Source organism: Phaseolus vulgaris, chromosome 7 (assembly GCF_000499845.2).
Source record: "Phaseolus vulgaris cultivar G19833 chromosome 7, P. vulgaris v2.0, whole genome shotgun sequence".
Lineage (NCBI taxonomy): Eukaryota > Viridiplantae > Streptophyta > Magnoliopsida > Fabales > Fabaceae > Phaseolus > Phaseolus vulgaris.
Genome location: NC_023753.2, coordinates 21757795 through 21785644, shown reverse-complemented (window position 1 = coordinate 21785644; position 27850 = coordinate 21757795). Strand labels below are relative to the sequence as shown.

General features: G+C 32.1%; 3 protein-coding genes across 4 annotated transcripts; 1 reads left to right on the top strand and 2 right to left on the bottom strand.

The window, feature by feature from the left end:
* The first annotated feature begins 5424 nt into the window (after positions 1-5424).
* LOC137829251 (uncharacterized) lies at positions 5425-6378 on the top strand. Its single transcript, XM_068636050.1, has one exon. The coding sequence runs from the start codon at positions 5425-5427 to the stop codon at positions 6376-6378; it is 954 nt and encodes a 317-aa protein (XP_068492151.1).
* A 6679-nt stretch (positions 6379-13057) lies between these two features.
* LOC137828623 (putative wall-associated receptor kinase-like 16) lies at positions 13058-16784 on the bottom strand. 2 transcript variants are annotated; one of them, XM_068635269.1, is made up of 4 exons: positions 16668-16784; positions 15526-16440; positions 14466-14651; positions 13058-14382 (listed from the first exon to the last, which is right to left on the bottom strand). In XM_068635269.1, the coding sequence occupies exons 2-4, from the start codon at positions 16385-16387 to the stop codon at positions 13157-13159; spliced, it is 2274 nt and encodes a 757-aa protein (XP_068491370.1). In that variant the 5' UTR covers positions 16388-16440; positions 16668-16784; the 3' UTR covers positions 13058-13156. The 2 variants fall into 2 exon arrangements, with proteins under 2 accessions (XP_068491370.1, XP_068491371.1); XM_068635270.1 differs by lacking the exon at positions 16668-16784 and having other exon boundaries at positions 15526-16572.
* Positions 16785-24732: 7948 nt separating this feature from the next.
* LOC137828663 (uncharacterized) lies at positions 24733-25872 on the bottom strand. The gene is made up of 2 exons (XM_068635327.1): positions 25532-25872; positions 24733-24986 (listed from the first exon to the last, which is right to left on the bottom strand). The coding sequence occupies exons 1-2, from the start codon at positions 25776-25778 to the stop codon at positions 24808-24810; spliced, it is 426 nt and encodes a 141-aa protein (XP_068491428.1). The 5' UTR covers positions 25779-25872; the 3' UTR covers positions 24733-24807.
* Positions 25873-27850: the final 1978 nt, after the last annotated feature.

Here is a 27850-nt window from a genome sequence, read left to right as displayed (position 1 = left end):
AACATGACTAAGACAAAACTTGACATGATTACAAAATTAAAAGACACGTCACAAATTTTAACAACAAGTGAAAGGAAGCTTAAGGTAAACTCTAGGAAGGATAATGCCATTCCAAAAGAGCAACCATACTCATAAGAATTATGAGTGCCATAAACCTTTTCACAAGCACTTGGTGTAAAAGAAAAACAGCAAGAATACTCAATTAAAATTCTAAAACAGAAACTTAAATTGCAAGAAATTAAAGAGCTCTTGAAATAAAGTGCACACAACTCAACAATTAAACAAGAATGAACCTAAGACTCATGATACCACATGATGTGATTCCACTAGCCATATAGAGAATGATTCTTGACATTCTTAGGAATCACCTTGAGCTGGACATTATAGAGGCACTTTTCTTAGAGTTGGATCATTGTTCTAAGACAAGAACTCACCAAAAACTAGTACCAAATCCCAAACTCATTTGGATGCTCCACATATTGTCAAATTGAATCAACAAAGAGAGGTAAAATTGAAAGGACCGAACAGAATTGATTAAGCAAACATATGAACCGAACAAAAGTGAAATTAAAAGACAAGAACAGAATATAAGTGCTGGAAAAACAGAAAAACCGAACCAAACAACTCAAGAACACAAGACAACATGAACAATTGAAAGAGAAGAAAGGAAGGAGAAGAGAATGCTCATGAAGATGGAAGAATGTTGGATGATCTCGCCACTAGAAGTGTGGAATGCTCCTAGATGAGAGTGATGCCGCCACTTGAGGACTCCAATGATCCATCAAGATAAGACTAGAGAAGAAGGCTCCAAAAGCTCTCCAAAGTTCACTCAAAATTTGAGTAGAGTTTTCTTAGATTAATTCCAATCTGAAAAATACAAAGAGAGCACCTCTATTTATAGCCTAAGGTGCTGAAATATAAGCTACACAAATTCAAAAACTCCCTCCCAAAAAGCTTGTAGAATTTGCGCCTAAAACAAAGCATGAGGAAGGTGTGACCTCTTCCTTCACTTTGGCACCTCCTTTTCTACTCCTACACCTATCTACTAACACACCCCTCCTAAGACTCCTAACTAAAGACTAAAAGATGCTAAAACAAAAGAGGTTTCTAATGTTTCCCTCTAAGCACCTTCAACTAAAGAAATTACAAAAAGAGAAAATAAATGTCCTCTAGCTCCCAAAGCTTTGAACATGCTTCTTGTAATCCTTTGAGGTGGACTTTGACCTCCATGGGCGTCTTCTATTTGTGCCTCCACCTCCTCTTGATCTTGTTGATTGGCCTCCATGTCCTCTTGGGCTTGATCTCCATCACCTGGGTATTACAAAACTTAAAGTTCAGAATTACAACCCAATCATATTCCACACACTTAAGAATGATCCAAAGCTCTTTCAAATCTTGGAAAAACTGTTTTTGATAAACTCTTTTTCTTACATCAAGATTAGGAGTGTAAAACCACCTTTATATAGACCAACCAAGTGGTAAAAAACATTTAATAAAGGAGCCAAGGTAGTTAGGATCATTTAAAACATATTAAAACCACTTAACAAAATTTTGTTAAGGTTTTCAGGAAAAACAATCGATTGATTTGTCGAAACAATCGGTTGAATTGACTTGACAGCAAAGTCAAGCTTTTCAAAAACTAATAAGGTAAAACAACCTATTGTTTCGAAATTTCAAACTGTTGAAATTTCAATAGCTTTTTTAGAAAACCCATATTTTCAAAAGGTTAAAGATTCAAATGAACTTGGATTATCTTAATGAGTGAATTAACAAGTTTCAAACAACTAGACAACACACACACATCCAACAGCAAGGTCTTCAAGCTTTCCTTTTGGATTTGGAGACATCAAAGCATCTTGTTCAACAATTTATACATTCAGGAAAAGACCATGCGAGCCTTTATGCGAAGTCTAGAAGTGCTTCAAAACCCTATTAAGAAAATGCCCCAATCATGATTTTGAAAACGTGACCCAGCTAAGTATCTTTCACAATGGTTTGAGTGTTGGAAATAAATAAAATTGACACACTCCTGGCGCAAAACAAGATTTTAACCCAACAAAGAAGCCCTAGCAAAACAAATTTCAAAGTTTCCTCAGCAACTACATGCTAGAAACCCTCCCCAACATTCTAGTCATCCAAGGACAAATGAAGACTTTGGGGAAAATCAATCACCAAATTTTTGTAGCCTCACTGCATGAAAAGAAGTTCAATATTTGAACAATCAAGGAATGCAAGGTTGATGGAATAACCCAAACCAGAACTTGGTTGGATTTTTTTTTCCTCCAACAATAATCAATCCTACTAGCCACATCAACAACGTGTTATCCTTCACTTCATGACAAAACATCAAAATTAGAGGACAGTGGAGAAATTTATGCAAGCCTCCTCGATGAATAAAAAAAATATTGAAGCTTCCATAAAAAAACTTGGAAACACAAATGGGGCAATTGGACAACAAATTATCAAAACGCCAAGACAAATGATTTACGACCAACACACAGGTAAACCCCAAAGAAAAATGCAATGTCCTAGAACTCAGGGGTATGGATATTGAGGGATAAAACTCTAAGATTTGATCCTGGAGGAAAAAGTTTTATTTGAGAAAAAAAAATTGAAATTGAAAAAAAAAATGTTGAAAGGAGAGGGAAAGACAAGGGAGGACGACAATGAGAAGGTACAACCTCTACCAAGGAAGGAGAATGATCTTGGGAGCTTCACAATCCAAAGGACTCTAAGAAACCTTCATGTACAAAATGCATTACTTGACTTAGGGGCTAATATCAATTTAATACCTCTCTCTCATGAAGAAATTGCGAAAAATGATCATGAAGCCCACTAGCATGATTTTCAGAATGACAAATAGAAGTGTACAATAACCATTGGGAATAATTGATAAAATGTTAGTGAAAGTTGATAAATTTATATTTCCTACAAAAGAATGTAAGGAAGTCCCTTTGATCTTAAGGAGACCTTTCCTAAAAACATATAAAATATGGATAAAGGAAAGGTTAAACTATAGATATAAAATGAGGTTTTGATATTACATCTCTAGAAAAATCATCATCAATACCACAAGGGACTTGCTTCAAGATAACAAATAGGGAAAGTCCTACTCCCATCTCTCCCTATAACTGAATATGTGTCAAGCTAATGGCGTTAAAAGAGTGCTTATTAGGAGGCATCTAAATGTTGTTTATATTTTCCGTTGTTTGTTTATTTTTTGCTATTTTTTGTGTGAATTTATTTTAGGAGACATGAAGAAGACCAAAAAGGAGAAGTGAAAAACAATGAATAACAAAGTGCTAAGAAGCCTTGGCATAAGAGAAAAATGGCAACATAAAATGACCTAGACTAAGCAATCATACATTCAGTCCCTAAAAAATAATTTGTTATAGAAAGTATGATTTGCTAAGCCTATCTAGAAACATTCAGTGAAATGAATCAGAAGGATTTATTATAATAAGAGCCAAAGTGTTCAACGTATTAAAAACTCATAAGCCAAATATGTTGTAAAAAATGAGAAATTTTTTTGAAGAGCAAATTGGCTCAGCCAAAATCACATTCGCTTAAGCTAAAAAGTCACTGGAAGTAGGATTTCTCTCTGGACAAAATTCGCTCAAGCCAATGGCATAACGCTCGATAGAAAATTGTGTAAACAAGTATGCTCTAAATTCGCTCAAGCCATTTTTCATTCGCTCAAGCCAATTTTGAAGAGGCAAAACTAGTTCCTCTCTAGAATGAAGTCAATGAAGCGGATGAGAATGTACTGAGAGAATTCTTGAAAGTAGCTATTATGTTTGAAAATTTGAATGAATCCGCAAATCAGAAGGAGATGCATACTATAAAGGAACTTGAACTGGATAATTTTTCAGTTCCACCATTTGAGCTCCTTCTTGAATCTCCCCCACCCCATAAAATTTAGTCATTTATTTTCATTACATTTCACTCATTTTTTGTTTCATACTAAGAGATTACATTATTAAATCACACTCAAGAAAGCTTCTAATCAGGTACATTAAAATCTCCTCCTTGTCATATTTTTAACGCATAGGGATGTGCCTATTGCATCTATGTATGTCAGACATAGGTCCCTTCAGATGCATGATGTTTGGTCATCTTGTACATCCAAACCATTGTGTTAGTTCTACTTTAATCTAATTTCGAAATTGCATGAGCATTTCAAAAGTAGATGGCACATGGTTTTCTAGGTTTTATGATAAAAAGGGTACTAAAGCCCTGGATGAATCAATCAAACATGTATCTATTGAAGATGGGAAGTTTTGATGTATCAAATCGTCATGGAACCTGAAGTTGTGTTGTGTTTTAGGTTTGGGTTTAGTTATGGGGTTTAGAATCTTTGTAAGATCAGTCTTGGTTCTCATGCAAAGCTTGTTTCAATCTGTTTTAAAGAACTAAGTGTTTTTCCATGCAAAGGGAAAAACAACCGATTAAAGTTTTGAGACAATCAGTTGTTTGTCACTTAGCTGGCAAATGAGTTTTGAAACTGTTTTTTGAATCAGTTGTATAACTGCTAAAACCATTCCACCGGTTAAATCGCAGTTTCAACCGATTAAATGTGAGTTTTCATAACAGCTTTTTGAAAACCTGTTTTAACTATTTCAGCTGTTTAAATCTTCCTTTAATGGTAGTTTTTCAAAGGTTATAAATATAGCCTTCTTTCAAATGTCTAACATGAATGAAAGAGAGAAGTTTTACACTCTGATTTGAGATGAAAAAGAGAGATTATCAACTATTTGTGAAAAGGTGTTTTTCTAAGTTTAGCCAGATTGCTTTTGGGCTTTGTTGTGATTTAAGAACTAATCAATAAGGTTTCTGGTTTACTGTAATTCCAGGTGTTCTCTACCCTTAGTTTCTTGTAATTATTCAAATTACACTCTGTAAAATTGTTTGTAAAATCTTGTAAAGTCAGTGTGATTTTATCTTGAGGTGTTTGTTGTGTACAAAGAGGGTGAGTAGGCTTTGTGGGATTCAAAGTCACTTCTTTGTGGTGTAGTGTTATAATATGTGTTTGGTTACATAGTGGAATACTCAGTGGTTTGACTGAGGATTGAATGTAGCTCAGGGATTTAGTGAACCAGTATAAACCTTGTGTGTAAATCTCTCTATCTCTCTTCTCCATAACTGTTTGATATTTCCGCTGTCATAAACAACTGGTTAAATCGTGCTTTTAGCCGATTAAAATTCTGATATAAGTTTCTGTTTGACTATTTGATTGACTTTCTGAATTGCTTATCTGAGTTGATGGTTAAAGATTCATTCTTAAAAAAGTATTTGTGAAAATCTTTTATAAACAATTCACCTCCCCCCCTTCTTGTTTTAGCCATCAATCCTAACAATTGGCATCAAAAGCTAGGTTCATGAAAGTTACTCAAGTTTGTTTTTTGGTTTCTGAAAATCTTTTTGATGGCTGATAAAATGCCCTTTGGGGAAGGTGCCTCAATAAACAGGTCATCACTGTTTTGTGGAGTTAATTACCAATTTTGGAAAGTGAGAATTAAAAATTTTATACACTCAATTGATAAAGGCATTTGGGAGTCAATTGAAAATGGTCCTTTTGTACCTCCAGTTAAGAAAGATGATGTTTTAGTTGATAAATTTTCATCCGAGTGGACTGAGGCAGAAAGTAAGAAAGTTAAATTTGATTGGATAGCCAAAAATATTATAACATCTGCTCTAAGTTGTGATGAGTTTTTCAGGGTTTCACAATGCAGCTCTGCTAAAGAAATGTGGGACATCTTGGAGGTCACACATGAAGGCACAACTGATGTGAAGAGAGCTAGGAAGCATGCTATGATTCAAGAGTATGAACTCTTCAGAATGCAAAAGGGAGAATCCATATGTGACGTGCAGAAGAGGTTTTCTCACATTGTGAATCATCTTATGAGTCTTGGTAAAAAGTTTGATGAGGAAGAGCTTAACATCAAGGTACTAAAGTGTCTTGATAGAACATGGCAGCGAAAGGTTACTATCATCCCTAAATCAAAGGATCTCACCTCAATGACTGTAGCATCTCTTTTCGGTAAACTAAGAGAGCATGAAATTGAGATTCAAAGGCTTGCTGTCCAAGAAAGTGAAGAAAAGCATAACAAGAGCATAGCACTTAAAGCTAGCAAACAACAACCAGATTCCAATGAAAGTGAAGAAGAGAACATAAGTTTGTTATCAAGAAAATTCAGCAAATTCTTGAGAAAGAGACAAGCTTGTAAAAGGTATGATTCAAAGAAACCTAGTGAATTCAATTCTAATAAGTATACTTGTTATGGTTGTGGTGAACAGGGTCATATCAAGGCTGAATATCCAAACAATGAAGTTAAAGAAAAGGGAGAAAAAGGGAAAAAGCTAAGAAAGCATATATAGCATGGGATGACAATGATGTCTCATCCTCAAGTTCTTCAGATGATGAGGAAGCTAATCTTTGCCTTTTAGCATCAGTAACAAGTAGCATGGATTCTACTTCATCAAGTAAAGGTACCACCTATGATCAATTGCTTAATGCTTTTTATGAAACTCATGATGAAGCCAACCGATTGACACTTTCTCTCAACCGGTTGAAAGGATTAAATAACTAGTTGGAAAATAGAGTTAAGACTCTAGAGGAAGAGATAAGCAAAACAAAAGAAGATTTTGAAAATATGGATTTAATTTACAAAAATTCTTCTTGCAGTTGTGAGACAAAAACTTGTGAAAATTGTGAACCTCTTTAAAAGAAGATTTGTTACCTCTTGAAAACCTTGGACAAGCTTACAACTGGAAAGTCCAATTTTGAAGATGTTTTAGCTTCACAAAAATGTGTATTTGGAAAAGCAGGTTTGGGTTTTTACCCTCAAAGCAAAGAAAAGAAATTTACAAAACCTTTTTCAAATTTTCCAGAAAAACAATCGGTTAAAATATCATTTCAACCGGTTGTTACATGCTTTTATTGCATGAAGAAAAGTCATTCTGTCAGCCAGAAGCTGTGTTGTGTTTTAGGTTTGGGTTTAGTTATGGGGTTTAGAATCTTTGTAAGATCAGTCTTGATTCTCATGCAAAACTTGTTTCAATCTGTTTTAAAGAACTAAGTGTTTTTCCATGCAAAGGGAAAAACAACCAATTAAAGTTTCGAGACAATCGGTTGTTTGTCACTTAGCTGGCAAAGGAGTTTTGAAATTTTTTTTTGAATCAGTTGTATAACTGCTGAAACCATTAAACCGGTTAAATCGTAGTTCAATCGATTAAATATGAGTTTTCATAACAGCTTTTTGAAAACCTGTTTTAACTGTTTCAGTTGTTTAAATTTGCCTTTAATGATAGTTTTTCAAAGGTTATAAATATAGCCTTCTTTCAAATGTCTAACATGAATGAAAGAGAGAAGTTTTACACTCTGAATTAAGATCAAAAAGAGAGATTATCAACTGTTTGTGAATAGGTGTTTTCCCAAGTTTAACAAGATTGCTTTTGGGCTTTGCCGTGATTCAAGAACACATCAATAGGGTTTCTAGTGTACTGTAATTCCAAGTGTTCTCTACCCTTTCTTAGTTTCTTGTAATTGTTCAAATTACACTCTGTAAAACTGTTTGTAAAATCCTGTAAAGTCAGTGTGATTCTGTCTTGAGGTGTTTGTTGTGTGCAAAGAGGGTGAGTTGGCTTTGTGGGATTCAAAGTCACCTCTTTGTGGTGTAGTGTTGTAATTTGTGTTTGGTTACATAGTGGAATACTCAGTGGTTTGACTGAGGACTGGATGTAGCTCAGGGATTGAGTGAACCAATATAAACCTTGTGTGTAAATCTCTTTATCTCTCTTCTCCATAATTGTTGATATTTTCCTTGTCATAAACAACCAGTTAAATCGTGCTTTTAACTGATTAAAATTTTGATATCAATTTCTGTTCGACTATTTGATTGGCTTTCTGAATTGTTTATCTGAGTTGATGGTTAAAGATTCATTCTTAAGAAAATATTTGTGAAAATCTTTTATAAATAATTCACCCCTCCTCTCCCCCCTTTTGTTTTAGACATCAATCCTAACAGTATCTATAGACCAGTAGGAGGAATAAATCTATTAATCATGTAGTTTCTAAATTGTTTGTTGAGAATATGCAGATGGTAGAACATAATAGGTGCACACTCCATTCCCCCTTCAAGAAAGAGAAAACAAATTGCAACTTCTTTAATGAATATGTCGATTAATTCCACATTCTTTTGAGAAGTAGAAAAATCTCAATGAAGGAGTGAAGCAAAGCAATAGGATAGAAGCAAGTTCTTGACTAAGAGCAAACAAGACAAATATTATCAACTAGAGTTAAGGACTATCATAACTGAAAGAAGCGTGGAATTACTTCCTAGGGACTATAAAGATTTTAAAGATGAAGTAATTAGGAGGCAAAGGGAGAAGTTGATAAATTCATGTCCTTATTTCCATGAAGACACAGTTAGAGAGTTCTATGCAAATGCTTACCCAATAAGCTTTGATGAAACAACTAGAACTTCATGGGTAAGAGGAATGCAAGTCAATTATGATGCAGCTAGCCTAAGGAGGCACCTTCATATTAACTTGGACCTAATAGAAGAAATGAGAAAAGAAATAAAAAGAAGAATGAAGGATGTGTCATTAACAGTTACAGCAAAATCAACTATACATTCCTAGAAGGACAGTGGTTAAAGGAGGAACTGGTCTTCTTAGAAACTCTATAGATCAAGCATGAGTTCATTAGAACATTTATGGACAAGCATAATATTTACAAATATTTTTCCAATGACTCTAGATAAGGCTCGACTTCTATAATGTATAATTCAAGGAATAACTGTGAATGTATTTGAACTGATTAATCAAGAGATTCACAAGGTTATCTCAAGTTAGTGTTAGAGGTATTGCAAATCATCTAGGTTTTCCTAGTTTAATCTATGAATTATGCAAAGAATTTGGAGTATAAGTCCCAAGCTATCTAGTTTTCATGATTAGTCCTCCAATCAAAAAAGTTTATGTCTTGACTCAATGCACAAATTTAGATGATGACCAAAGAGAAAGGACAATTACACCAATAAGAGACGAAATTGCAGTTGAACAGAATACAATTGAACTTGTCCAACCTCATTCAATACTAGAAGACACCTTGGAACACATTCAACTCCCACTAGTATCTAACCATAAGGCTAATACTATTATATTTAACATATTTTCTCTATTTTTTCAGTATCAACAATTGCACCAGCCAACCACATCTTTTTCTTTGATGACAAAAGAAGAATTCAAAAGAGTTGTAGTGTGGCCTGGAGATTCAATTAGAGATAGTAATGTTACAACCCCAAATGACAATGAGCAGTCAGAAAGGAAGAAGACTATTCAAGGAATGTTGCACTAGTTGTATCTGATACTAAAAGAATAGATGCTACCCTTTGCACCACTTTAAGAAGCAGGAAGTTCACAACAGAAGAAGTTGAATCTTCTTCTACAAACAGTGAATAATTTATCAAGAGCATTATTGAAGCACTGAAGGAAAATCAGGAAACAGCATCAAAAGAAGCAGATGAATGAATTTTATCTCTGTTTTTAATTGTAATTAATTACTTATAACTATGCGTGTAATAGAATAACAATACTGTTGGGGTTACGTTGCGCAAATTGTATAAATTCTTTCACTCCTCTTTCGTACTCATCACTTATACGAATTGAGTTAATCCAATCTGGATCCATTATGTTTAGTAATGGTCATTGAGGTGTTCACTGATATGTGTGAAATCTCACATTTTTATTATAGGTATGAACCTATCTCATTCGAGAAGATTCACTTTAATTATAATTCAATAGTACATAACTTTAATCAACATCCCTTATATTTAATGAAATCTCATCAGCATTTCGCATTGGTCTTCAGGTGGCACGAAATGAAAGTGGTGACACGAAATCTCCACAATCAAATATGCACCCGAAGAACAACTCAAAATGCTATGAACCAAAATCACATAAAATTTCAATCACAAGTTACGTACTAATGAACTAATAAAAAGTGATTACTCTTCTCAAACTGTACACCTGGACAATTGAAGAATCAAAACAATTACTGTCACTACAACATCCTTTACTTTTTAAAAAATGTTTAAAAAAAATTATAATTGGAAAAGTAATAGAAAAATCTCAAATCGAAAACTAAGGGTCTCTCACATGGGAAACAATTAACAGTGGTCAAACACTCCCAGACTCAATACCAACACCTACCAAAGAATTATAAATATACATGCAATATAAAATTAACAAATTTAATCATACATACAATTCAATAGAGAATATTAGTTATAAATCATTAAATTATTTATAATCTAACTATAAATCATTAAATTAATTATAAAATAATATTACTCTAATTACAATCTAACTAATTAATAATTATATTCTAACCTAACAATTAAAATAATATAAAATAATAATAAATAAAAATTAACATAAATACTAAAATATAAAAATTATAATAAATACTAAGATATACAAATTAATATAAATACTAAAAAACAAATAAAAAAATATTAAAAAAAACTGCACCAACCTGCAACGACGGTGGTGATGGGCACCGGCGGCGGAAGCAAAACACGGTGGTGGCAACGACATCAGAAGCATAACACAACGGTGATGGCGAAAAAATGAAGGCAATGAAAACCTAGAGCAATGGACCGAATAGAATGATGAACAATGAACAATGAGAGGAAGAATAAGCAATGAGGGTGGAGGAAGAACTTACAAAGGAAGAATGCAAAGAGTAACGTTGAAGCCGAGAAGAAGACGAAACGAAAATGTAGAGAACTAAACCGTAAGTGGCAAGCTTATAATTAGGGTAAATAACGGAGGTATATATGATGATTCTTAGGTAAAACCGTTGTCTATACCTCCATTAATTGCAACATACAACGGTTTTACTAAAACCGTTGTATATGTAACATTGATAGACGACGGTTCTTAGGTAAAATCGTCGTCTATATCTCCACTAATTGAAATATATAGTGGTTTTACATGGAACCGTCGTATATACCTCCGCTTTAATTTAAAAAATTCCACTGCGTTTTGATGGAAAGCATTTGACACTGAATCGATGTATATAGGTTGTCGTAAATGGGCTTTTCTGCACTAGTGTTCCAAGAATTGCAACAATTTATTAGTATATACCATATTATGAGAACATGGTGAGGGTTTTTTATTCAAATTTGCATCTAACTACACAGGGTTACCTTTCTACTTAGATCGACACACACAAGATTATAATTAGACATATGGTTTAGGTACCTATGATGGTCTGTTGTTAACCCCTGATACTACCTCTGAGGACATACATTTTGATTGTCAACAAGCTGTATTAACCATGACAAGAGAAGAGGTGCACAATCAAAACGTAAGAGAAGAGTTTGACTATGAATGACAAACTACTTTATTATACATGGATGCACATGATTTATCCTCTGGGGAGCAACTTCTCGCAACTGGTTCATGAATATGTTTTCATGTTCTGGTGCCTCAAAAGTAATGTAATGATTAATTGATCTCATTATATCATGCAGCACATGATAAAATGTCGGGACAATGATATGCCTTTTCTGTATGGTTGTTTAATCACACAACATTAGGATGAAATAACTTCTTGAAAAAAAAAACATAAAGAAAATGAATATCTTTGAGGTCAATGGTATGTGGCAACTTGGAAGGCTTGACGACGATCATGAACAAGAGGAAGGCATTCCATTGCCACAAGAACATGTTGCAGGCGATCATCCTCAACTTGAAATCCCCCATGTTCGGCGATGTTAACACACATTTTGGGGGGAATTTAAAATATACAGGAAAGTATGTCAGGCATGAGGTTGGATATCAACACTATCAATACACATTAGGGTCGAATCGAATATAAACTTCATAAGCTTGAAGGCAATGAAGAACATTGATTGTATTCTTATTATGTTATTATTATTTTTTATCTTGAACTTATTTTGATTGTCAGTTAAATTTAATGTGTTATTGGACATTATTATGTTTGTAATTTTTTTAAAATTCCCATAACATTAACACGTCTCTCCATTTGGGATTCTAATGTAATGACTTCATCTATATATTGTAGTCACCCATTATTTTGTGTTCATCAGATGTTTATTAATGATAAGCGAAGATTATTATTTTATTTTCTTTGTTTTATTGGATACAAAATGAAATAAAAATTGATACATAAGAAATAAAATACATTTTTATGTTTATTAATGATAAGAGAAGATTGTTATTTTATTTTCTTTGTTTTATTGGATACAAATTGAAATAAAAATTGATACATAAAAAATAAAATACTTTTTTTTTCATGTTGTGAGTTCATATTTCATAATATTTATGAAATTACGTGTATTTTATTGTACCACTATGTTTAAATTGTACATTATTTTTAAAATATATTAACTATTCAAACTATTAATAGTATTAATTATTTTATTATTATTATAATTATTAATATAATTATATATACAATATATAAAATTAAATATTACATAAGTTTATTTAATAATTTCAAAAATATTTAATTATACTAAATAATAAAAATAATAAAATAAAATTATAATATTAACAAAAACATATAATTATATAAAATAACAAAGGTATATAATAATAAATATTATTTTCATAAATTTTAATAAATTTAATACATTTATTTCAATTTAACACAAAATTATTTTATATTATATTTTAAATTTTTATTAAAAATACAAGTAATTCTGGATATTATATATTTAGAAAAATTTAATTAACTCAAACCTATACATAAAAAAAAATATATCGTAATTCATTATTCAAATATTTTTTAATAATAAGAGTAAATTTGTAATATTAAATTTTACACCTTTCAAAATTTCTAAATTTTCTTCCAACCACCACATTTCTTACGAATCTCAATAAATCATCCACACAAATACACTTTATCATCTCTCAATCTAAATAACCTCCGACATTAGAGTCTTTATACCAAACAACTTCTATACCAAGAAAATAATGTAAAAAAAAATGTGTTTTAAAGTAAATTTATGTTGTAAACAAAATATGAGATGAAACAACACAGGAAGAAGAGCTATCAATTATGATAATATCATCTATGAGAATAAAAATAGTAAACATCTTGCATGATCAATGTTTTGTTCTTCTATCGCCCATCTCCTAGTGGTTCCAAGATCTGGTCATGTAAATTATAGAACCTAGAAATTGTACTGCTAGTACCATCTCTATGATCAACCATATTAAAATGAGAACGTGCTTTGAGAAGGCTCTCTGTCTCTTCTTGGTACGCAACATCTTTTGGCCCTCCTAGTGAATGTTTTTCCATGACCCTTATTCCCTCCAACTCCATTGCAACTTCTTTCATGGTTGGTCTTTCTTCTCCATGCAATCTAAGACACCTTTTTGCTAGATTGGCGACTTCGATCACATACTCAACACTTGCATCACTCACAATTTCGTTGTCCAATATTTGAGCCAACCGACCCTCATTCATTGCAGAAACAAAATACATTGACAAATTTCTCTGAGTCTGAGGTCTAAAAAATGAAATTGGCTTCTTACTTGTCAACAGTTCTGCAAGGACAACACCAAAGCTGTAAACATCACTCTTCTCAGTTAGTTGGCTTGTTTGTAAGTACTCAGGGTCAAGGTAACCCATTGTTCCTTGCACCAAAGTAGTTAACTGAGCTTGATCAAGAGGAACAAGCTTTGAAGCCCCAAAGTCCGAAACCTTGGCTGTGAGGTTGTCATCTAGAAGAATATTTGCAGTTTTAACATCTCTATGTATGATTGGTGTGGAAACAGAAGAATGCAAGTATGCAAGAGCCTCTGCTGTCTCTGCTGCAATTCTCAAACGTGTTGTCCATGAAAGTTTATGGTAATCACCACATGCCTCACCTTCAAAATGTAGATGCTCACAGAGGGTACCATTTGTGATGAACTCATAAACAAGTAAAGGAAACTCTGTCTCCAAACAACAACCTATTAGTTTGACAACATTCCTATGGTTGATTTGGGAAAGCACAACCACTTCGTTGATGAATTGCCCAATCTCGGTTTGGTTGGAAACCATGGACTTCTTGATGGCAACAACCCTGCCATTTGATAATATACCTTTGTACACTGTTCCATGGCCTCCTTTGCCTATGATTCTATCATCATCATAGTTGTTGGTGGCTTTCTTGAGCTCCTCAGCAGTGAAAATTGTGGCTCTTTCAGTTGAGCCATTGAGCAAATCAATCTGTGTTTGCAATAATAGACCACCATTTTTTTTAAAATACCTGTCTCTCATTTTCATGAGCTTTCTTTCACGGAATTGGGGGTATATGTTTAGGCATCCCACAACCAATGCCAATAGACTTAAGCTCAAACCTGTAAACAACAGTTACATACTTTGTTTTCAAAATAAAGTAGTAATCAAGAAACATTGTGTGTGAATGTATGTTTATACTTACTCAATCCAATTATAAGAATGAGATTCCCTAAGTTTTTGTCTTTTATGGTTCTGCAGCCTTGGCCCTTTCTCAATCCATCTCCTTCGTGGCCCTTTGGACATGAGCACTCAGAACCTCCTCCAGGGACCTTTTTGCATGTTTTCTGGTGGACGCATGGATTGGTATTCGAAGCGCAATCATCTTCATCTAAGCCAAACAAAATTGTGTAAAAGTTTATGAACAAGAAACAAATAAACCTTCATTTTTTTTTCAAACTTCACAATCATAGCATGTTATTTTTCATGCAGGATAAGTTTTTTTTTATGTTATTAATTAATTAGAAATCATCTTATATATATAATTTCTAAAACTAACTTTATTACAAAAATAAATAACTTTCCTATTGAGTATCATACATTATCAATATATTTAATTAATAGAACTGTTTAAAACGTGGACTTCATAAAAATCTACCTATTCAGCTTTCAATCTCTCTCGCGGCATACCAGACAAGAGATGGGTCATAGTCTTATCTTTTCCTTTCATTTCACCCACAAGAAGCATATTTGAATCTAACAAGTTTAAGATTTCAAAATTATCTTGTTCTGCAGGCCATACACATATCACACAAATTTTAAATGCGACAACGATTGATGAATATTGATGAATGACAATACAGGCGTGTTCATGCATTCAAACATGGCAAGTCATCACTCGCAAGTAAACTAGGTCAACTTATTAAACAATGGATTAGACTCTGTTAAGAAAAGATGATAATGTATTTATTCTAAAAAAGCATTGCCCTTAATTTTAAATAAAACACATGGATATTATTAACCTACTAAAAAATTTACATACTTTCGCAACTTAATCCACCACCGTTTTTTTAAATTAATAGTATAAAAAAATCATGGGTATGTAAAAAAAAGTAAATTCTTTTAACATACTACAAAATATAACTTTCATCGAAGAACAGACTTACTTTAAGGATAAGTCTAAACGAATTTCCTTCTATTTTCATTGAACTTAAGGCTAATTAAGATGAGACATTAGAAAGTAAAATACTAATCTTAGAAATTACCATAGCAACCATCATTGAGGTAGGGGTTTCCACCATGAGGGCATTTGCAACGATAACCAATCCCATTCGTTGAATTGCAATGACTGTTCTTATCCTTGCACGCATAGCTACTAGGATGTTGTTTGGCCTCTTCGCACGTTTGATTTCCAACAGCCCAATCAAGCACCAAGGGCAACCTCGTATTCTCGAGGCTCTTAAGATTTGTTGTTTGGAAGTTGTAATACCCTTCCGAAACTGTAAACACATAGTTACAAGGATTGAAGTCACGTACGGTGGAGTGGTTGTTTCTACTCCAACTTTGCATTGCAAAACCATGTACTCTGTTGGGAACACCGATTTGGCAACAACCAATGCCATCGCATGATCCATTGTTCTTTATTTCACCAAGTGTGTCACACATGGATACACACCCTGTTGTTGTAACATGTTTTTTATTGCTATCGTAGCCCATGAATACTCCAACCGTGTCACAACCAACTGCTGTGAATTTGTTCCTACTTGAGATTGAAAAGTGGGTCAAATTGAGACCATTTTGGTCCTTTGAACTGTTGCTTTTGGTGCCATAGCAATCATGGACTACGGGACTTGAAACTATAATTTCCCCATCTTCTAGTGATATGTTGAGCACCAGTATGTTGTTTGTTCCCAATAGAGGAATGGACGTGGAGGAGTTATCATGGTTGCAAGTGATGAGGAAAGTGTCTTTCATGTAACAGCCCTCACGTGTCCCAAAAGGGTAAGAAATGCTTAGATTGCCACAGCTTTTAGGGCAATCTGGAGAGGGTTGAGATACTGCTTTTGAAGCTGCTAGGATCACCAGAATTATAAGCTGAATGAACTTTAGATTTTTGTTCACAGCCATGGCTTCACCAAAGATCCCTTGTAGAGCTTATCTGAGTGTGGGTCTTTTATCACCTACACAATCTCAAGAACGTTTAATTATTCAAGGTTGAAAAGTCAAGAGTTTTGGAGCAGCAAGATTGAAATTGAAGCATTATGCAGCAAAATAGAGTTTTGGGAGTGTGGAATATTCAGTTAATGTTTTCAAGACAAATATAAGGAATGGCATAGAGCATAAAAAATATGGCAGAAGCAGTGAAGGAACCAAGTTTTGTTTGAAGGTAGATGAGAAGGAAATATACACAAATGAAAGGCGAGGAGTGATGAAGTTGGCTTCCCTTGCTTTCTGTGTTGGATCCTGTGAGAGTGTTGTGTGTGTCTCGGGTCTGGTAAAGTATGCCATATAATCGAAGGTGATTGATACGTTGAAAATTCTCGATCACGGATATTTAAGTTATTCATTTTTCAATTAAATATATTATTATTTTATTTTAAAATTTTATTTATATTAATTTTTATTAACAAAATAAGATATTTTATTATTAAAATAATTGTAAAGTAGAAATAAAAAAATTAGTGTCAACAAATCACGTTTTCATATTTCATTTATATTTTATTTAAATAATTTAACGAACAATGATATCTTAATACAATACCAGTTTCATTTACTTATATCAAAAATATTATTATTTTATTATAATATAATATTTTATTCTAAAAAATATTATAAAATAGTTATCTTTTTACTAGAGTGTCAAACAAAATTTATTATTTTTCATAATTGAGTCACATACTTTTCAGACTTCCACTTTTGTCATATAGATTCAAATAAATTATTATTATATTACATCATTCTATTTATATTTATTTTTATTATTAAAATATAATATTTATTATGAATAATAACTGTGAAATGATATAAATAAAAACTGTGGTGTCAAAAAATATTTTTTTTTTCCATATAATTTGCAAACCCTGGTACAACTTTTGGTTCAAGTTGGCTTAAATAAAAGTTGTGACTGGTCAACCCTCATAAATATTCTACTTTTTTTAAAAAATTTAATTTTTTCTTTAGAAACTTTATTTATATAATTAAGAGGTATAGGTCGGTCCATTTTTAGGAGTAAAATAGGATCTTAAGTTATGATTTCATATCTAATAAGACGAGTGAGTAAATGGGTTCAAGGTTTTATTTTACATGTCTGGATAAATTTTGATCACTAAAATAAATCATATTTTCTTATGTTGTTTTTTATATGTAAAAGTTCACGGATAGTTTCATCCATGCATGAACTCAAATAATAATTTTAAAAAAGAGAAAAGTTTATCAATTTCAAATATTTTATTTATTTTTCCTTTTATTTTTAAAATATATTGATTAAACTAAAATATAAAATTAAAATGTATCAAACTAAAAGTCTAGTAAATAAAATGTTTACGTGTTTACGTGTGTTTTTTCTAAGATTGGATCAAGGGAGTCCACTAAGCCTTTACATATACAATTGAAAAAAAAATGTTTCAATATTTTCTTTAAAATTAAGAGATATTGATTCAATAGATATTATCAAGCTTTTTATGAGAAGTTCTTTTATATTTTAATATTTTAAAATTTACCAATGCTTAAGGTGATATTTTTCTAAGTCCTTCTTTCATATGTTGTTTTGATTTTTATCTTTCATATGTTGTTTTGATTTTTATGTCTAGGTTTGATGACTTAAAATGCAGTAAATGCGTTTTTTTTACAAAGTGTTTAAGAATTTTCAAGTATATAAAACTTGGAAAATTTTAAAAAATAGTGGAATAATAGAGTTCAATCACTAAGACAAATAAGATATACTATTATTGTAATATTTTTATGAAGAAATACTAGAGAAAATCAGAAATACACTATTATGCAGTGTTGCAGCATAATGCAGCTATAAAACCCACTGTAATTGTATAAGCATTCACTCATACTCTCATTGTAGCTTTTGAATTGTTACTAAATGTTGTCGCTTTTGAATTGTTACTATATAGAGATACTTCTATAAAAGTTGGAACGAATATATGAAGTGTCACCTTTAATTTATTTATTTTTATTAATAAAAAACATAAATCAATTATTATTACATAACATTTAATTTAAAATCTTAAAATTTTATACTTGTGGTATTTTTTTTTACATATTTTTATTTTTTATTTCTACTCAATATAAATCATATTTAGATTAGTAATATGTTGTTTAAAATTATTTATACAGTTCATGTTAAATATTTAAAGAACAATGTTTGAAGGCTAATTATCCTTATTAAAAGAACTTTTTTTTACCAATTTTTTTTATATTGATATTTTCTTCTTTTTTTGACAAAGTGTTGATGTAAGTGATGCTGAATTAAGTTTCTTTTTAAGAAATGATTTAAATTTAAGACTTGCAAAATAAATAAATAAACGCAGTTAAGAAAATAAATCTTAATGGAAAAATATGAGCATTATTATAAAAAAAATAGTTAACTACTTTGATGTAAGTAATTTTGACTCTTTTTTTTTGTCAGTTTTATAATTTTTTTAATTTTTTAATTTTATTTTAATATTTAGAAGTTTACGATGAAGTTTTTTTTCTGAAAAAATTAACAAGAATTAACAAATAAAACTTCCAACCCTATTATAAATCATAACCATATCCAGCACAATTACCCACTTACAGGAAAACCCAACCAAAAAAAAAAGACTCCACAGAGCTACAAAACATGGACAAGTTTGGTTGAAAAAACTGCAGCAAAAGTGCAAGCAAAATGACACCTGGCAGATTTGGAAAATGCTGCATTATCATCCAAAAACAGCTATAAGAGAAAGACTAAAACCAAAAAGTAAAGCTCATCTCTAGTAATCTTGTTGCAACAACAGGATCCAATGCATGCAGTTTCTCGGCATAGAATACCATAAAAGTGTTTTAGTATGTAGTCATACATAATTGTTGTCATTTAACCATATCGTCTAAAGCGAATTTGATGAGAAGGGATAAGCATGATTAATTATATTTTGTAGTTTGATGAGAAGGGATAAGCATGATTAACAATATCTGCAGTATGTGCGGGGAAAAATAGGAAACTTGTCTCATCTTTTTTGTATGTGTAGGGTTGTCTGGTTGGTGTGGTCTAAGTGTTTTGAGTGGATGAGGTTGGCTTCGATGGATAACCGGGAGCCAAAACAACTTTTTTTAAGCTTTAGGATGACCGGTGTCAATAAAAGGGTTAATCAAATCTGGGGTTTGGTGTGGATAGCAGTTGTAGGAGAATTGTGGAAACACAGGAAAAAAAAGGATTTTTAATGGTGGTAGGATAGATCATATTGAAATTTTTTCTCTAGTGTAGGTGAAGGTTTGGTCTTGGGTAAAGTCCAAAGCACCTGGGGTGTGTTTTTCCTATTCTGATTGGTGTCTTGAGCCTCTAGTCTGTATGTTAGGAATTACTAGAAGGTCTAGTTGATGAGTAGAGAGGTTTTATGATTTGTTGGTTTGTTAGTTATGGTTCGTCTATAAGTTGTTGTGTTATGTAGTCGGAGGGTTTGAGACATAAGATGGATCTTTGTATAAGGGTTTGAGTATGCCTAAAATACCTTATATTTATTCATTTGTTTTTTGCTGATAAAAAAAAACCTGCAGCCACTACCTTCTCCAACAAATTAAACTAACACAAACACATAATACACAACATAAACAACATACATAAATAAGCCATAAGCAGCGCCTATAGACCTAGAAGAAAACTAGAGTGCTCAACTTAAGATACCTCATAAAGAAGATAAACAACAAAGAAAAAATTGAAATTCCAAACAAATTAGTTAAGAGTACAACATGTGTTTGCTCTTTGATATGAGTTAAACCAAATGTTACATATCCATAACTATTATATTAGAATTATGCATCAAAGTAACACCTACCTTCCAACAAAAACAAACCAGTTGCTGCCAGTTTTACCATAACACAACCTCAACTTTAAACCTGCTATGTTGCAAGTATGATACATGTCAATCTGCATCCCTTGTGTTGTTCGAGCTACTCCAAGAAAAAACCCTATAATGTATACTAATCCTATTAACCTTCATTAACACCTTTTCCCATTCACGACACACCCAATACTTACCCTTCCCAGCCATCAGAAGCAAAACATGCAATTTATAAAACAAAGATTAACAGAACAACATAATGCATGAAACAGATTTCCAATAGCATAATTGCTTTTAGATAGCATTAAACATTAAAGTCAAGTGAAGTTTCACATTCAAGAACTTGTAAGATTCACCAAAAAAAGTCACATTTATATTGGAACCATCATTGATACATTTCACTGAGGAAAGGATTACTACCTCAGGTGAATAGTCAGCAAAAACCAAAGTAATGTTGACATAGATTTGCATGACTACCTCAAAAGAACACAATTACCATTGAATTTGCATGACTACCACAAAAGTGTTAGAATGTATGGCTTTAAAGTAGAGGGGGAGTGAGTGGTTTAAAAAGGGTATTCGCAAACTTTTTCGTCTAGAATGAAATTCCTTTGAGAAAAACATGATTCAGAATCCAGTTTGCCAAAACACAAAGCAATTTAGCACAACACCAGAAAAACAATCGGTTGTTTCGCAGAAACAATCGGTTGTTCATACCAGTTAACAAATATAAACTGAAATTAAAGAGTTCAAGGGATAGAGAGATTGCACACACAGTTTATACTAGTTCACTCTTAAACCAAGAGCTACATCCAGTCTTCCCAGAAACCACTGGGGAATCCACTAAGCAATCAAACCTAGATTACTTACACACACAACCAAAGAAGTGACCTTGATCCCCTCAAGACACACACTTCCTTTGGCTCAGCACATACGCCACCAAGAATGCTGATCTTGACAACCTCAAGAGCACACAACACTTCTCAGCTTCACACACCAGAGTTTACATAAAGTACAGAAGGATTACACTTGTTACAGAATGATCTGAACTCAATACAAATGAAAATCCTATTCCACACTCTCTTGATCAAAGCAATCTCAAAGCAATCTTCAACTCTTCAAAAAGCAAAATCAGTGAAAAACTCAAATATGTTTTTCTACGATTAAATCTCAGTTCTTGTTTGTTACTTAATTTGAACAAACTCTTTATTGCTTTCAAAGACTGGTCAAAACATTTAAAACTGGAGCGTATTCAGTTATAAAATCATTTAAAGTTCAGTCAAAGCGCAAAACAGTTTTTTGTTATGGTCCCAAAACAAACAATCGGTTGAAGGCTTGAATCAATCAGTTGTTTTGGTTTGACAGCAAGTCAACCATCAAAAACAGTTTTTAACCTTTCTCAAAACACCTAAGTATAAAACAATCGGTTGTTTCGACAAAATAATAGGTTGTTTTTCACTTATTTTGAAAAACACTTTCAATTAAAAAGGTTTGAGAATGCTTTCAATCAAGAGTGGATTAACACAGATAATCTACCCCAAATCCTATTCTAAAACACCTCAGCAACAGCAAGCACATCCAGGCTTTCATCAAACTCAATGGATTTGGATTCTTCAAAGCTTGAACACACTTGATTCAACAAAAAGCACAATAAAATGTTCAACCGTATACCGAGCTAGACATCACTTGAACCTTTTTAAGGCTAATCTCTGAGGACTTGAGCATCTAACCAGAGGGGCAACAACCTCGCCTAGACCTAACAAAAACTATACTATAAACCGATTCTGCTATCTGCACTAGGTATAGATGAGATTCCTACATTTCCAAACAGATATCAACACAACTTACTTAGATGTCAACATCATGCAAAGTCTTGGACCCATGATTAAACACGATCTTATTCTGGTGTTTCCAAAATGCCTCCATGTATCTACTTACATCACTCGTGTGCAAACGGTAGCCAATCAACTTAAATGCAATGGAGAAACTCTCATGGATGCAAAGGTCATGGATAAAATTTTTTGGTCATTGACCGATGACTTTGAAAATGTTGTATGTGTAATCGAGGAGTCAAGAAACATGGAAGAGATGACCATTGATGATCTCGCGGGTTCTCTTGAAGCTCATGAACAACGAAAGAAGTAAAATAAACAAGAAGTCTTGGAGGAAGCCTTACAAACAAAGATGACCATCATAGAAGACAAGGTGATGTACTTGAAATATAACCTAGGAAGAGGACATGGACACAGAGGTCGCAGTTTTGATCATAATGGAAACAACAATGAGGATAGGGGGACAAATGAACAAAAAAACTGGAGTGGACGAGGTTGTGATCGTGGTAGTCGTTCAAATTGTTCAAATGTTGAATGTTACAGCTGCGGAAAATATGGACATTATGTAAAAGGGTGATATGCCAAGAAGAAAGTGGAAGAAAATGAAAATTTAGTAGAGGAAGATGAGACAAAAGATGAAGGAATTCTCACGATGTCCAATGAAGACGTCACTCCAAATAGTGACATGATATGGTATCTAGACACTGGTGCTAGTAATCATATGTGTGGGCACAAAATCTCTTTCTTGATATACAAGAGTTCGAAGATGGACATGTGTCTTTTGGAAACTCAAAAAAAGTTCGTGTCAAAGGTTGGGGAAACATATGTGTTTCCCAAAAGAATGGAAAAGAAGGTACAATGGAGGAAGTTTATTATGTACCCGACTTGAAGAGTAATATTCTTAGTATGGGACAATTATTGGAGAAAGGTTGTTCAGTTTTCATGAAATACCAAATTTTGCACCCGAAGGAAAAAAATGGACGAGTTCTTGCAAATGTGGAGATGGTAAAGAATCGAATGTTCAAACCCAAAATTAAAGAGTACATTGTCAAAAAAATCCTTTTGTGATGAAAAAATTGAGCTTGAAGTTTTAATGGCAAAATCAAGTAGCTTGGAAGAAATTTTCAATTTACTGAATAATGAAAAGTCAGATCTTCTAGATGAAAGGAGTGTCATGATATCTCAATTGGAGACGGTTGAAGCAAAATTTGGTAGCCTGGAAAGAAGGTTTACAAGATTAGAAGAAAAATATGTTGATATGGAGAAAGGCAAAGAAAGTAGAGTCAATCAAGTAGAAGAACTCCATTTGTTTCTTTTGGCACAAAAAGAAAAGGTGAATAAATTACAATCCAAATTAGAAACCCCTTATAAGTTTTCAAATGTCCTTAAAGTTATGAAGAAGTTGGGGGCATAACCAAATGCCAATGACAAGTATCTGCAATGTTTTGTTATTGTTGGTGAGAGTGTAGGAAATACTTTAGATGGTCTGACTATGGGGTTGTGACAATAAGAAACTTGGTTCATATGTTGTACTTGAAGATAGTGGTTCTGATTTGGGAGAAGAGGGTAAATGGAACTCTCTCAAGGAATTATTTGAAAAAGATATATGCTCAAATCATTATGTTCCATGCTCATTGAAGTTAAAGTCTTCCTTAAATCCTTTAAATTCCAAGGCTAAAAGTGGAGAAAATTTTGTTTGGGAAATTAAAAGTAATTCAATTCAAAATTCTGCATGGATTAGTGCATTGAAGAAAACTGAAGTTGTTTCTAATCTAGAATAATATGGTGACTACTAGAAAAATATTGGAAACAGCTAGGATAAAGAAAAATATAAAATTGGAAGTGTGGGCAATGACAATCTTTTATTTTGAAATTTGAATAGCCAATAATTATTATCTTTAATTTTAGTTTTGAATGTGATTTATACTATGATTTTAAATGTAATTTATAGTATAGCTTTTATGAGAGAGAAAATAGAATTTGAGAAGTCTATTATAATACTATCTAGAGAGATTGTATTCTTATTTAAAAAGTAATAGGAAAATAAAAGTTATATTCTTTGTTCACAGATTCAACTTCATTTCTACATAAAGAGATTTTACTTAGTTGCAATTCTATTTAACATCACCCTCCAAACAAAAGTTTAAGTGAAGGGTATGAATTTCAAACTCCAAAGTAAAAATAGAGAATCAGAAGTTGTATCACCCAATGGTTTAGATAGTCTAATATAATTAGACTGTGATGAACTTGATATTCAAATTATTTTAAAAAATAAAAGTAAGGAAGAATTTGAAGAATCATATAAATCGTGAGGAGATTATGATTAATAAAAAATCCAATGATTCTTTTTTAAGTGATTAGTTTAAAAAATTGTCTTAATTGAGTGAGTAGATTCTCAAATAAATTCCGTAGAAGATGAGCTAAGTAAAATAACTAAAACTACAAAATACATGCATTTTATCTAGTACAAATTTGACATTTCTATATTCAACAATAACGTTTTCTTACATTTCATGATGATTAATTCCCAATAGTGTTGTAAATGTATAAAATGTTTATAAGCACAAAAAAGAACTTGCGTTTGCTTTGATAAAACATTAGGAAATAATTGAAACAATTAAAGAATATTATCTGAGTGATTTCAATACACGTTAAATTGACTAACTTATAAACTTAAAACCATTACCTAAAAATTCTTTGCATTTATTAAATCTTTTCCAGCACCAAAATCTTTGGTAGAAATTTCTTCTGCACTCACAATAGGTAAGAAACCCATTTGAGTACCATCACTATCGCTTTCAATCTCCCCTTCAAGACTTAATCCTTCAATTCTTGCTCCAAGGGGATCTCCAATGATTCCCACATCTATTAAGAAGAAGAAAAAAGAGAGTAATTAGTCGAACAGAAGAAGAAACAATAAATAGCATTTTATCTTCTTAAAATATAAGACTAGTTAAATATACTTTTCTACTACATAGCAAAAGTTAATTTTTTTTTCTATATTCTAAACTTTAAACCTTTACGTGTAGTAAAAAAATCGGTTGAAATGTGTATTTATTAGTGTTTTTAAGTCTAACTCAATTCTATATAACCGATTCATGGGATGAAGTTTGCACACGCTTATATACAATGAAATATTCTTATCTTTAGTCGATGTATGATCTTCAACAAGAAAAAAATCAATTTCATATGAAATTACATAAAAAAAAAAGAAACATATTTAACCTTAAAATGTATAACCTAGCAAAGAATGATACAAAGTGTAATGAAAAGAAAATATGTAATTGACAAATATACTTGACTAACTTTAGGTTATCATAAATCAAATACCAAGAAAGAGGAATTAAAATCGGAAACTCAAAGAGATATATGTTTGGAGAAATAAATTGGTGGTTGAATGCATGATTGACCTGGATTTGAGAAGAGCCAAAGAATGAGGGCACAAGCAATTAAAACAAAAGGGATAACATGCACTGCATTTTCTGCAAACTTCACACGTGCCCTCTCCCTCTTTGCCAAGTCTGCAATGGGATCATAAGTAGGTAAATGGCTGCCATCAAACATAGAATAAGATGATCTATGTCCTGAAGATGAACCACTCGTCGCATGCTTGAAGTAGTCATCAGAGAACCTGTTCCAGCTTGCAGACCTGTGCATCTTAGTTACTTGATTAATTACTTTTCCAACTAGAAAATTATGTGCCAATTAATTTGGAGTGAAGAGAATTGTGAGGACCACAAAGGGTCATAAATTGTTGTACATCAAAACTACTTCATCATCAAAACAATAAGAATAATAATAATATAAAGAAACTAAAGTCCAAAGAAAGATGAGAAAAGTCTCTACGAGAATGAAGCCACTTTCAATGAGTTCGGATCTTTGCTCTTTCTTCCACAAGTACACCCCTCTTACCAATTCAATCACCATATTTATTGCGTCTTCCCAACAAACTGTTTAATATCAATTTCTCTTTCTCAAGAATATATTATTAGTTGAGTTTCTCAATTTAGACTATTTAAAAACTTTAATTTCATCATTTTATTAATGCCGATTTTGATTTATTTGTTTGATTTTTGTAATTGATATGCATGTTGTATTTTTCCAATTCAACGAACATAAACATAGTAACTTTATATATTTTAAAATTTAAAGAACCAGATTGAATTAATTAAATACATAAAGGGACCAATTAAATTAATAATTTAGTCAATTGGATTTTACTAGCCTCACTACAAGAAAAATCAGTGTATTTTATCGAGAAAAAACGGACACAAATGAAAAAAAAGTGTAATCAGAGCATGCAAAATTGAAAAAAAAACCTTGTGTGGATCTGGCCCACACATAAATGAAAAAGAAAAAACATAAAAAATATTTGTGTGGACTTGTCCATAAATACCAAAAAAATATTTTATTTTATCTTTCTAATCATTTTTACTTATAATAAATTTTAAAATAACAAATCCAAATAAAAAAAAATCACAACATAAAAATCATCCAAGTAGAATAAAAAAGACATTCAAATGATTTCAACCATTCAAACATTCATATAACTTTTAGTCAAACTGAATATTAATACATAAAATAGAATTTATAGAATTAAAATAAACCATAAAATAAAATTGTAATTTAAAAATTAACTAAAAGTATTAAAATTTAAAATTTACGATAATACAATTATATAAAAAAAGTACAAATGAAAATATAAAATGTGTCTCATGAAGTAGAGATAGCAGTGATGTGATATATAAAAACCTATAAAAAAATATAAACAATGTGAATAAATAAAATATTTAGTATATAATAAAACTGTGAAATAATTAAACTTACAGTCTGGGATGCACTTCAAGGAAGGGGGTGGTCATCATGCTCTAGAGCATACTGGTGGAGAAATTGACTTGTGCTAGTGGAAGCATTGTCACATTACAACACTGAGACAAGGTGTTCCTTTATTTGCTTCATTTCGTCCTCCAAATGTGCATACTTTCGACCCCATATACTATGTTCTGCATGAAGTTGTTGGTTTTCAGCCAACTAATCAGATTGTGAAGCATCGAAAGCAAAGGAGGGTCGAGTGAGGGAAAAGACTCCTTGGCAGAAGTTACCAGCCAAGTTTGTCGTACCATAAACTCGACCTTTATTCTTTCTTCGGCAACTTCCTTCCAAGTTTGAAGCTTTGTTGTTGCATTAACTTGATGGTCATTAGTGCTAGACTCCTGAAAACTATTTACCTGAAGAGTCCTCAAGTGCTCATGATAGTTTTCCTACACAAGTCATTAGAAGATGGAAATGTTACGAAATTAAAATAAATAAAAAAAAAAAAAAAACTTAGAACAATAGCTTACATAAGTTTCACGAGCACGAGTATCAACCCAATCATCCTTCTTGTTTATGTGTGTGGCCATAAATAGTTCATCAAGTTCAGGGGGATGACCATATTGACGTTCCTAATAATGTTGTACAATTAGAAGTGTTTCAAATGTAAAATGAATTAGTAAGACAATAACAAGTACTTACCAAGGTCATTGCAATATCTTAATGTGATTTTGGACATGTGGAGTGCAATGCTCTGTCGCAAGCTGAAACCCTATTCACTTTCTTATGAGTTGATTTATCTTTAAGCTTTTAGCCCAATAGTTCAGAAGCTGATATGATTCCAATAGCAAGATATAGATGATTCTTTGACATTTTATGGAATCAACTTGAGTTGGAGATTGAATAGGCACTTTTAT